The following is a 12,306-nucleotide window of genomic DNA, read 5'->3' as shown; positions in this document are numbered from 1 at the left end:
AAAAAATTATACCAATAAAAACACAAGAAATGTCTCTAATGTAACAGTAAAAATAAATGGTATATGGACTTTACTTAGCGTTTTCTATTTATTATCTTCAGACTACTAAATCACTTTTACATTACATGTTCACAACAAATATGTAAAGTGTATTAACTAACCTCATTTTTATGTATATATATATATATATAAATTGTATATATGTATCCACACTGCAGGCTTTTCTACCTGGGATCCATTCACAGGCAACTTTAAGTCCCTTGAGAGAAAATGCTGAAGTTACATTAGCCATCTCTCTCTATCACATCAATGGTGAGGGAGACTGACTGCCTGAAATCTGAAAATTGATCATTATAAAAAATAAATAGCTGATGATGGTTCAGTCCAGCCCCAGCATTTAGTGCCAAAAGCATTATATGATTTTGGAGTGAAAGAGACAGAGGGAGAATAAGAAAGGAAAATGTGCTCACAAGGCAGTGCACCATCTGTCACATCGTCTTTAAATCATGTCCAATCTATTTTGGCATCTGCATTGTGTTATTCATGCTCCATGGATCTGGGTTCACATGTTACAGAATGCAGAAATAACATAAAAAACCATGAAGAAAAATAACTGTAATAACTTGTTCTGTATTCTTACAATTGAAGGCTTTGTAAAAACAGGTTTGGTAAAACAATAGGTAAGCCCATAAGAGGGATTCACATTTACTCCCAAAGAACTTTACTGCACATTACATTTAGGTGACAACTTCACTGGTCCCAGTTTTTAATGGGGTCATATTGAACCCAACCAACCCATACCTGTCAGAATTGTTGTATGCTTTAATGTTCACATTTCAATTTTTCTATATTTTCTGTATTGCTAATAAACTTCTAGCTTCAGTTAGATCTGAGTGCAAAGCCTCTTCCAGCTCACAATGACCCTCACTTATCAAACGTATACGACAGAAAAATGGGTGTATGTTCATTTCCACGCAAATTTCTGCACATATGAATCTTGACGTGAACGGATGATACGTTCAAATCCTTTGCCAGGTCTCAGCTTATGTACGCACGTTTAAAAGTCAAGTTTTGTCTTGAGGTGCAGCAAATCTGACCGTGTCAGAGAATTATTAGATCATACTAGTGCAGTGCCTGTTTACACAGACAGATAGAGGTTCAGAGATTTATTGTTGGATAAGATATGGCATCTTAAATCATCATTAACCTTTATTTAAGTTCTCGGAGAGATCATTGAGGGCAAACCTCATTTACACATAAATGACAAACAAAATGAGTTCAACAAAATGAGTTAAAGCTACTTTAGGTAATAAAATCAATAAAATTTCAAGATATGTCCTTTACCTCTCACATCAGGCAAATTTCAAGAACAGCCTATTTTCATCTTCGTAATATATCTAAGATCAGGAATATCCTGTCGCAAAATGATGCAGAAAAACTAGTTCATGTTTTTGTTACCTTCAGGTTGGATTATTGTAATTCTCTTTTGTCAGGGTGCTCTGGTAAGTCTCTAAAGACTCTTCAACTAGTCCAGAACGCTGCAGCTCGTGTACTGACTAGAACTAGGAAAAGGGACCACATTACTCCTGTGTTGGCTTCTCTGCACTGGCTCCCTATACAATCTAGAATAGAATTCAAGATCCTTCTTCTCACTTACAAAGCTCTAAATGGCCAGGCACCATCTTATCTTAAGGAGCTACTAGTGCCATACTACCCTATGAGAACATTAAGATCCCAGAATGCAGGCCTGCTAGTGGTACCTACAGTCTCTAAATGTACTATGGGAGGTAAAGCCTTCAGTTATCAGGCTCCTCTCCTCTGGAATCATCTTCCAGCCGGGGTCCAGGAAGCAGACACAGTCTGTATTTTTAAGAATAGACTTAAAACTTTCCTTTTTGATAAATCTTATAGTTAGGGCTGGTGCTGGTGTAGACCAGCTCCTAGTTATGCTGCTATAGGCTTAGCTCTCTTAGGCTCCTCGAGATCGTTGGTTGACAGCCTGCCAGAACAACCCCCCCACCCGCCGCCCCCCTCCCCACCGGATTGTTGATGGATGGCTTGCCAGAACAACCCCCTCCTCACCGGATTGTTGATGGACGGCTTGCCTCCCCCCCACCCCCTTGCTCCCTATCCCTCTTCCTGCATTTTATCCCGTCTCTCCCCCTATCCCCTTCCAAGCCCGGTGCAGTCTAGGCCTGTGAAGGCTGTTTCGTCATGAGCTGCCTTTTAATAAGGCAGTTTTTTCTTACCACTGTAACTTTTGCTGCTTTGCTAAAGTGCTCATGATGTAATATAGCAATGAGTAAGGTCTTTTACCTGCTTTTTGTAACATAACAATGAGTAAGGTGTTTTTACCTGCTCTTTTGTAATGTTAACAGACAAAGAGTAAGGTATTTTACCTGCTTTTTGTAAAGTGTCTTGAGATAACTTGTTATGAATTGACACTATACAAATAAAAATTGATTGATAAAAGAGCAATAAGAACAATACAATATATAAACTAAAAATAATTTAAAAAGCTTGAAATTAATACAATGATTAATCAACAATTAAAAACAAATAAAACAGTTACAGGAAGGTATTGGGCGGTTAAGAAGAATACTTCTAAAGTGTCCAAAAGGGATAAAAGAGCTCAAGAGTGTATATTTTCTCCTAATAGAGTGAATCAATCATTTATGGATTTAAGGGCATGTTGCTTCAATGTAGAGTGTAGTATCATACACAAATGCCCCATCCCATATATCTATATTCATTAAAATTAAACTGCTTCAATTTCAATAACACTGAAAGAATAGGGCTGTTCTAACACTTTTGACCTTTAGTTCATATACAGTCTATGGTATTTATGTATGATTGCTGTTTCCCAAGTCAAATAGTCTTCTGTTATATATAAGTGAGAAGATAACAAACAAGACATTAAGAGGTCAATTATGGAGACATTAAAATAATTCACATAGCAGTAGAATTTGAATGTATGAATTTTAATTTGATCTTGACGTTTTAAATGCTTATACAATAAATAAAGAATACTGAACACAGATCAAATTAATTAAAAAGTGCACTTCTACGGCTCTGCTCTGTTTTCACTCACTACTCAGTTTCACTTAATGTCTTGCCCACAACATTATCTGATTGGCTAGTTATACGAGTAATAGCCAATCAACGCTGAAGCCTAAGGTTTCACAAAATGTTATGTATGAATGCTTGATGAACACAGCCTAGAATTACGGTAAAAACTACTGAATAATTGCTTTTATTGGATTCTGATCTCTACATTGAAACAATTACCCCTTTAATCCATAAATTATTGACTCGCTCTATAATGTCACAGTCATGGGGCCCTCAACATCCCATGTTCTCCCCATTTATCAATCTGTTTTTATCATAGAAAGACAACGTGTAATGTCTTTTCTTCAAATTCAAACATATATATTGACATTCAATTTTCTAAATCTATATATATATATATATATATATATATATATATAACTAAAGGTCTAAACTTTTAGAACAGCCCATTCCTTCAGTGTTATTGAAAGTTCAAGTCCAGTGACGGAGCTGAAATTGAACAAAGAGGTAAACACACCAGAAGTTAAAGAAAAAGTTTAGGTTACCAAACACTAAAGATTATGTTCATGTCAGAGTTCTCCAAAAGGCTTTTTTTAGGGAACAAAGAATGGCTTCACAACTTGTAGCTTTTCTGCAGAAATGGAAGAATATATATATATGTGTGTGTGTGTGTGTGTGTGTGTGTGTGTGTGTGTGTGTGTGTGTATGTAAGTATATGTATATATACAAGTTGTTATATTTTGGGCAACAAGTTCACTCAGCTCAGCATCTTGTGAGATTATCGGCCAGTTAATACATTTAGGGTTTTATTACATATTTGTTATTACATTTCGGGCTCAGCATCTTGTTACATCATTGACCAGTTGTTACATTTTTTACATACATTTTTTTTTAAATAACATTTTGGGTCGTTGTTACATGTCGGGCTCTAACAGGGCTTTATAGCTAAATAGATGCCAGTGGTTATTGCGTCTCTCAGTAAGCAGGTTTGTCTGTGCCACTTACGCCTTATGTATGGAAAAATGAAGCCAATGCACAAGTGCAAAATCCTGCAGTTCCACAAGTGTCCGCTGTGATAAGAACTTGTGGGGAATGATGTGTTCTCTTACTTATCAGTTAGGTCTCACAGGTGTTCTCTTATTGGTCAGGATTGGTCAGTTTGGACTCATGTATTCTCTGATTTGTCAGTGTGGACTCACGTGTGAACTTTGATTTGCCATTTTGGTCTCTGGTTAGTCCGTGTTTTGACTCTGATTGGTTAAAGTGAGAAATGACCTATGGGAATGACATGTTCTTTTATTGGTTGTTTTTTCTCTTTGGTCATTTTGAACTCACATATTCTTTTATTGGTCAATTTATACTTTGTTTGATTCATATTTTCTCTTATAGGTCATTGTGAGGATGCACACAAACATTTTTTTGAGGAAAGTAAAGCAACCACATCTTCCTATTAACATGAAATATTTCTAGTTTAATCAAAAAATGATCATGATCTTGCCAAGAACATGCCCATCATTAATAAGACAAAGTAGAAGTTCTGGTGTTATGGCTTAAACATCATTAAATTGAGATAAAGTGTAATAAAAATTATAGTAGTTAAAGATTGTAAAATCAAGACTGTAACCTTTAGAGAGAAAAAAACACAGAACAACTAACACAAACTCTTATGCAAAGAAGAGAAACAGAAGGTTGGAATAAGGGTGAAGTACAAGGATGAGTTTAAAAGTGCTTTTCAATGCTAATTAATGCAATAAGTCCACATGCATAAAATCATACCCCAAACTGTGTAAATGTTACGTTGTTTTTATTGCCTTGATAACATTAAATGCATCATTCAACTGCTTTTTCTTACATAGTAAATAAATATAAATTATAAATTAGTCAAGATAAATAAATGAAATGCCCTTCAGGTTCCTGCCTTAACCACCTTCTGTCAATGCTGAAGTTACTAAAGATTTATGAAAGTGAACTGGAGTGAACATAAATTTAACCAGGTCTTCTACTTAGGATCATAAAAACAACGCACCGAGTATAAAGTTTGTTAAATAGATAATCAGACAAGTTTACAAAAAGCTTTATTTTTTTTATTTTTTACTGGATTTTGTATTTAAATGAAATACAAAGCTTAAACATAAAATCAGGAGAATAATTTTAGTAAAGCCATTTCTGGGATTCCTGCAAAACAGCAATTTGTAATTTAAAATGTAAGAACTGGAACTTTAGGTCAAATATTCACATGACTGATTTTCTCATGTTTTAAAAATATGATGAACTTGACATCATGTCAAGTCCTACATACCACACAACCATTCTAATGCAACGTATAGACAATCTGGCCACTATTCTAAAAGCAGCATTTTCCTCATTAGATTATTAAGAATACATCCACACCACTGCTCTCAACTCTACCTGAGCCACACCTACCTTGTTTTAATTGTGGGATTCATCCTGAGCGGAAACAGTCCCAGGTCTACGTCGTGGCAGTCAGGATTAAAGTTTAAGGCTCCTGAGACATAAATCAGAAAGTAGTCCCAGAGCTCAGGTAACTTCTTCGAGGTGAGAATCATGAGGAAACCTTAGAGATGGGTCTGTTTGCTGGAGAGGCAGCTGGAAAAAGGCAAGTGCTATGCAGTTATGGGGCACCCAGCAGTATTATATCACCTCCCTTCAACTCCAGCAGTACCAGCCTGAGCCAGCCCTAACAGTCTACTCAGCACCTACATTTAGCTGACAGGCTTCTCCCCCTCAGGACAGAGCACAAGAACAAAATGAGCTTGACCTCTTCAAAATGCCCCACAATCTCATGGGATCACATTCCATCTTTATTTGTCTTTTTTTATTTAGAAAATGCATTTATCTGTTTTTCTGGCACAAGTGATTTGTATAGCTGTTGCTGCAATGTATGATAATAAATGTATTTCCTATTTGTCTCTCAACATTGTGTCATGTTTTTCCATTTTGATACCATGACTAAAAGAATAATAATGAAGTCACTGCATAATTCGTTCAGTGTTTCATCCATACTCTAATCTGTATAGGTTACTATATGTGGGCCTTTTATTAATATTGAATTTATATGTAGCCTAAACTTGTTTTATCTGCAGAGCATGATATTGGTTACTGAAACCTTTTTCCCATTAATTAAACGAATATCTAAATACTGTTTTTTATTGTAAAAATGGGTTGTGGGCAAAGTAGATAAAGAACACCAGAGCACAACATTGTTTTATCTGTGTGCATCATCTCCACTAAACTGTAGCCAAAGAACCAACTCACATAGGCCACATACCCTGCGCAATCATTATGTGAGGAGGAATTACATTTGAATATTAGACAATTTTCAAAAACGAAAAATTGTAGGCCTATGTTATAGGCCTATCATCAATATTATTTTTCCAACATTGCATGCCAAAAACAACCTTGATTTCAGGTGATAAATTCTACTTTTTGATTACCACGCTTACTGCTTTCAGCATTTAATTCTGGGATGAACAAGAGAACCAAGTTTCATTAAGATAACAGTATTGATTATGTTTGTAGGTGTTATACCTGATCCATCAGGGGGACCGTCTTGGATGTTGTCAATCATGCTTCACGAGCTTTTAAAAAATGATTCATAATCAACTTTTTTATTGAGCAGCCTACAGTTTTTCCCAGAGCGAACGCCAGATTTAACGCATGTTTCACATACCAGTAGATGAGCGACAGTCCGTCGAAACGCTCTAGCTCTCTCCCCCGCTGTTTCAGCAGAGACATATTATCCAAATGTAGTATAGTTGATCAGCCCCAACACTGCCGCCAAGTTTAAGAGTAGAAACAGAGTAGGGCCAACTCCGTCTCAGACACAAATCACTACACCCGCACGCCGACTGGCGACGCGCGATGAGTTTGAGCGGCGTGCCTTCGCTGACAGCGTGGATGTGTCAGCATTCATTCCCCGCCGTGTCCGAAATCAATGAGACACACAGCGCTCGCTGGGTAACGGCACGCTCACATTCTAATCTGATGAACACGTGGGTTTTTTCCTGCTGACCGACCTTAACCCATCTGTTCGACAACATTTCGATGTCTCCTCAGCAGCAGCAGCAGCAGCAGCAGCAGCACAGTTCACCATAGTTACCGTGTGTGCAACAGGGCAACCCCAGGTCTTTGATGGAGATCCCTTTGAATCAATTATTGTATCCTTTGTAAGTTCAACCAATGATTCATTCAGACATACGCAATGAAATTGTAATTTCTAGTAGGCCTATAGACGGATTTTTTTTTACATTAAATGGGTGCATGTGCCTTTAAAATGAACTTCATAAATGTAGCCTTTGTTGATTAGGTTACACAAATGAAAACGCCAACTCCACTTGTTAAAAAGGGTATTTCATCGTGGAAAAGGTAAACTTAACTTTCAACAAAGCAAAATAGCTACTAAACATGTAAAGAATCATAATATCTATTTATATACACCATGCATAGCATAGGCTATTTTTTACACTTTTGACACATTGTCAAAAAAAAGGCGATTTTAGGGCCAAGAAAAACCTACTAGAAAACTGCAATATAAGTTCAGTCCTTACCAACAATATTATGATATTTAAAATGTAATTAAAATTACGATACTATGGCATTTAAAACTGGCCTGCAGATGGTGCTACAGATCAGAAAAGCAATCCGGCCTTTATTCTTTAAAAAAAAAAAAAAAAACTCTACAAATAAGGAGTATTCTGAGTGGAGTAGAGCAGTTAGATTCATGAAAAATAATACATCTGCATTGCTTTTTCAATTTCTATCGGCTACAAATCAACTGCCTTTCTTTCCTTCATGCCCACCCTTCTCATCACAAAATAATGTTTTACCCTAGGTGTAACCTGATTATGCATTCTGGAGGTGACATTGTAGCAAAGTAATTTTCAATTAAAAACAGACAGACACACACACACACAAACTTCTCTCATGACATACCACTTGAAGGTGTGGTTCATTGAACTACACTGTCAGGTTTCAGGTTTACAAAACAGGGTTGGAAGCTAGGAATTTTATCTGACTGTCGACAATTTAAAGTCAACTCATAAGATCTTCAAAGGATGGTGGCTGTTTTGTTTCACACTTGTTGAATTCACAGTTTATTTAGAATAATGAAATCATGTTTTAGGTATAAGGGAAACAGTTCAGTGTATATATTGTGGGTCAAGGTTGAAGCAGGAAGTTGGTCCCTTCTTCCTGTCCTAACCTCAAAATGCTGTGTTTTTTTCTTCTTTCGAGTCAAGATTTGATAAGACTGCTGCAACCCATTTCAGTAAACCACAGTATTCATCTTACAAAGCATCATCTCCAAGTCAACATTTACAAAAATGAAGCCACTGTTAACTATTTCATCATAGTTAACAGATGATTGGAAAGTACACCAATTTCTACATGTATTCATGTTGGCCCAATAAAAAAGTTGCATTTTGGTGGTGGTGAGCATTAGGTGCAATTTAGTAGGTAGTGTCAGCAGGGTCACTACCTGTTAGCTTGCATGAACAAATCCAGTCTGTTGAAGGTGACAATGCTGTTTGGGCTGTGATGACCGTGTGGTAGTGTAGGTAAGATATAAAAGTTCTGCATGTGATTATGGTGGGTGGCGGGAGCTAGCATGGAGTGGGGTGGCACTGGTACGCCAGAGATCAATGTCTGGCCTCCATGAGGTGATGTGGGATTCATCAGACAAAACACATGTAAAGGGAGGTTCCCACTTAACAACCACAGTGATGTACTGGCTCGGGCTGCCCATCTGTCCACACATTTGAGTTGTGGGGGTACGTATTGAACCAGATTGATATCAAAGAAAGCTTCGTTGAGCAAATTCATGGGTCTAAATCAAAGCATGATGTAACAGGATTCCAGTTACAATTCATTTAGCAGACGCTTTTAACCAAAGCAACTAACATCACAAGCAAGTGAGTTAGTACATCACAAGCAAGAATCTGAGAGGCGGAAACAACGTCAGTCAGTGTAAATGAACAGCTTTAAGTCAGAAGGGACATAGGTGTTGACAGGCAGTGCACAAAGGCAGAGCACTTCTTTTTTTTTCTCATTAAAGTTAATTTATCGTCATCAACAACCAAATCGACAGCTGTTCTTGACAGCTGATCACATATTATTAATGTTTGAAGTAACTTTGAAATAACAGATGATCTATCAGTGTGATCTTATCACATATTTGTTATTTTTGGTATTATGCAAAATAAGAAACCAATGATACATCCTGTATTGAAGCATGATCTTGAAGCAATTCTTTTCCAGAAATGTAAATTAGTCCTATTGTTACTTGCTCTGTCAGACAGCAGTCCTGTGGCAGCAGTAGAAGTATAGGAACAGCAGCGGTATAACTGATGTTCTTGCGGTTGGTCTGGTTTGCTTGTATGTCCTGTAGACAGAGGCATGGGATTAGAAATTAAGTCTGTTTCATACCAATTTACGACTACTAGAAGCTTTAAGCATTACATAAATATATGAAACTCAATATCTCCCTTTATCGTTAAGTGTCATCAACTGTGATAAGTTTTGTAATTAATATTTAGAATACATTGTCTTCACAGAAACAGTAATGTCAGCATCTGATTGATTGGTGTCGATTTAGCCACAGACTATAATCAGGAAGATCTAATGGTCCAGACAGACAGAGCAGCAATTTCCCATCAGAGGGGCTTTGCTAGGTTTTTTGGGCTTTAGCTTCTCTTACCTATGAGAATGCACATCTCATTTCCTGTAACTACAGGGAATGCATTGTCTTCATCATTTTTATTTATTTTTTTAAGATTTATTTTTTTGGCTTTTTTGTGCCTTTATTGGAGAGATAGGACAGTGGACAGAGCCAGAAATCAGGGAGAGAGAGAGCTGGGAATGACATGCGGGAAAGAAGCCACAGGCCGCCCGCCCGAAGGACTACAGCCCCCATACATGGGGCACACGCACCAACCACTGTGCCACCAGCAATTCATCATTTTTTGTAGAAATTATTTGTATGTATTTGTCTCTTGAATCTTATTTTTTTTACTTAGTATAAATGAGAAGCACCTGTGTGGCAAAGGTTATAGTGCATGCTCACACAGGAATATGGGCACATCTGATCTTTAGCTGGCTAGACAGATTTGTGATGGGGCTATAGCACCCCCTAGCCCCGGTGTAGCGCTGTGCTTGTCAACAGGGTTGTTACAGTAATCTATGTGCCAGGTGACAAGGGCTTCTACAAAACTTGAAATAGCTTCTGGGTGAGAAATAGATGTATTCACAGAGTATGATTCCTCTGATGCATCATTTTGAAAGTATGTTGGCAGCAAATACTAGCCATTTTCAGTGTCTGCTGAGTTCTCAAAGGGGATGGAGATGTCCCATATAGGATGCCATGGGTTAAGAAGTTTGATCTTATTGAGATTCAGCTTTAGGTGCTCTACAGCTAGGTTGTTATATGTCTGAATAGTTATTCTACTCTTCCTATTTCTGAACAACATTTTAATTAAAGACCAAAACCACAGTGTTTCCTGGAGTTTATACAACAGATAGCACTGAAAAAATTTCCTGCCGAAAGTCTGTAGTAGGTAACAGAATTAATGGATGTTGTTTCGTACCATTACCATTTTGTACCAATCAGTTTATCAATTCTCAGGCAAGGTAAATGATAAATTAACTTGGATAGCACTTTTCTAATCTTCTGACCTCTGGAAGGGCTTTGATACTACATGTCACATTTCCCCATTCACACACTGATGGCAGATGCTGCTACATAAATGCCCAACTGTTGATACTACTCCATTCATGCACATTCATACGCTGTCATGAAGTAATGGGAGCAATAAAGGATTCAACGCCTTCCCAAGGACAATTTGACTAGTCTTCATTTTTAGGAGACTATAATAGTTATAATTAATAACTAAATTAATTATAATGAATTAACTATAATTCCTATATATAGTGAGTTATAAGGGAAGCACGGTAGTGTGTGCAATTTTGTAGGTAATTGTGTAAAAATAACATATTGTGTGTTTGTTGTATTGACAGAAGTGTGCCAGAGCAAAAATATTGCTCACATGTGTTTTCAATTGTTTCTGGTCAGCCGTCAAACTTAAAGAAGGACTTTTTTTTATAGACTATAAGCAGACTAACCTTCATAATGATAAATTACTTGTTGTTTTGTCATTGTTGTATGCTGTAATACTGAACAATAAATGTGTCCCTACCTCAGCACAGATAACTAGTCTAATCTAGCAGTTCCTTTGGTATCTGCAGGAGTGTTTACTCAGTGGATCACATATTTGAGAGCAGGGTGGAGTCACATTTTAGCCAACACACTATTTCGTTATGCTGAGTAGCAAAAGGTTTGGCCTTGTTTTGATATGTGTCAGTTTTGAGTGAGTGTTTTTTTGGTAAGACTGCATTTACTTTGTGACTATAAAGTATTTATTTCATGGTAGGGACATGTTGGTTTAAAACCTGAAGAGTGGGACACTCCTGTCATTGAGAGGGTGTTGCTGCACACACCCTTGACCTGCTACAATAGTGGTGAAACCATTTGAATGGAAACAGCTCGGAGAAACTTCTGCTAATAACTGGTTCAGTTTACCCAAAATAATATATTTGCTACAATTGTAATGCGGAGGTCGGATATGAACCCCCTGGCCACTGTAAGGAGGACTAAAGCATCTATACATGAGGCACACCACAAAACCACTAGGCTGTTTCCAAACTTTTTTTATTGACCATTACTATCTGACCCCTGTCCCTTACAACTTAGATTAATATAAGACAACAAGGTTGTAGCCTGAGTGACGTCAGCCATCTGTTACAGCAGGAGGTTCCGGAGGCTCATCGGCAGCTGCCACCATGCTGGAAATCCTGTCTCAGCCTAACTTTAAGTCAACCTAATGACAGACTAAGAGCCGAAGCTGAGACAGGTTTTAAGTCTCTTGATGAACCCGTATATCACGCCCACCTGTCAATCATGTCAGTTACGCACCTAACTATGGCTATCATGTATCTTTTTCAAAATCAAAACTGAGCCGTTTAAAAAAAAAATCAGCCCTTACAGTGTGTGTAAGTGATGAAAATAACTAATAAGACCTATTTCGTTTTTTGTACCAGCCTGCAAACATGTTTATTTTTGCTGTAAAAACGGCTGTTTTGCCTGTCATGTGTATGTGACTTCCGGTGTTCCTGGAGCCAGCCTCAAGCAGACACTCGACGAACTGAAGGATTTTGCACTTCCGC

General features: G+C 37.5%; 1 protein-coding gene across 4 annotated transcripts in view; it reads right to left on the bottom strand.

Annotated features, from left to right (window-relative positions):
- Positions 1-5,656, bottom strand: part of si:dkeyp-72e1.9 (syntaxin-binding protein 4) — a 61,876-nt gene extending 56,220 nt beyond the window's left edge. For 2 of the 4 annotated variants that reach the window (XM_065964383.1, XM_065964384.1), the window contains exon 1: positions 5,494-5,655. In XM_065964383.1, the coding sequence (XP_065820455.1) occupies positions 5,494-5,636 (143 nt within the window). In that variant the 5' untranslated portion in view covers positions 5,637-5,655. Of the gene's footprint in view, positions 1-5,493 lie in introns of all 4 variants that reach the window. The other 2 variants (XM_065964386.1, XM_065964385.1) reach the window with 2 other exon arrangements.
- Between the last annotated feature and the right edge of the window lie 6,650 nt (positions 5,657-12,306).

The sequence above is a fragment of the Labrus bergylta genome, chromosome 16 (assembly GCF_963930695.1).
Source record: "Labrus bergylta chromosome 16, fLabBer1.1, whole genome shotgun sequence".
In the NCBI taxonomy this organism is placed as follows: domain Eukaryota; kingdom Metazoa; phylum Chordata; class Actinopteri; order Labriformes; family Labridae; genus Labrus; species Labrus bergylta.
This window is presented reverse-complemented; position numbering and strand designations above follow the sequence as displayed.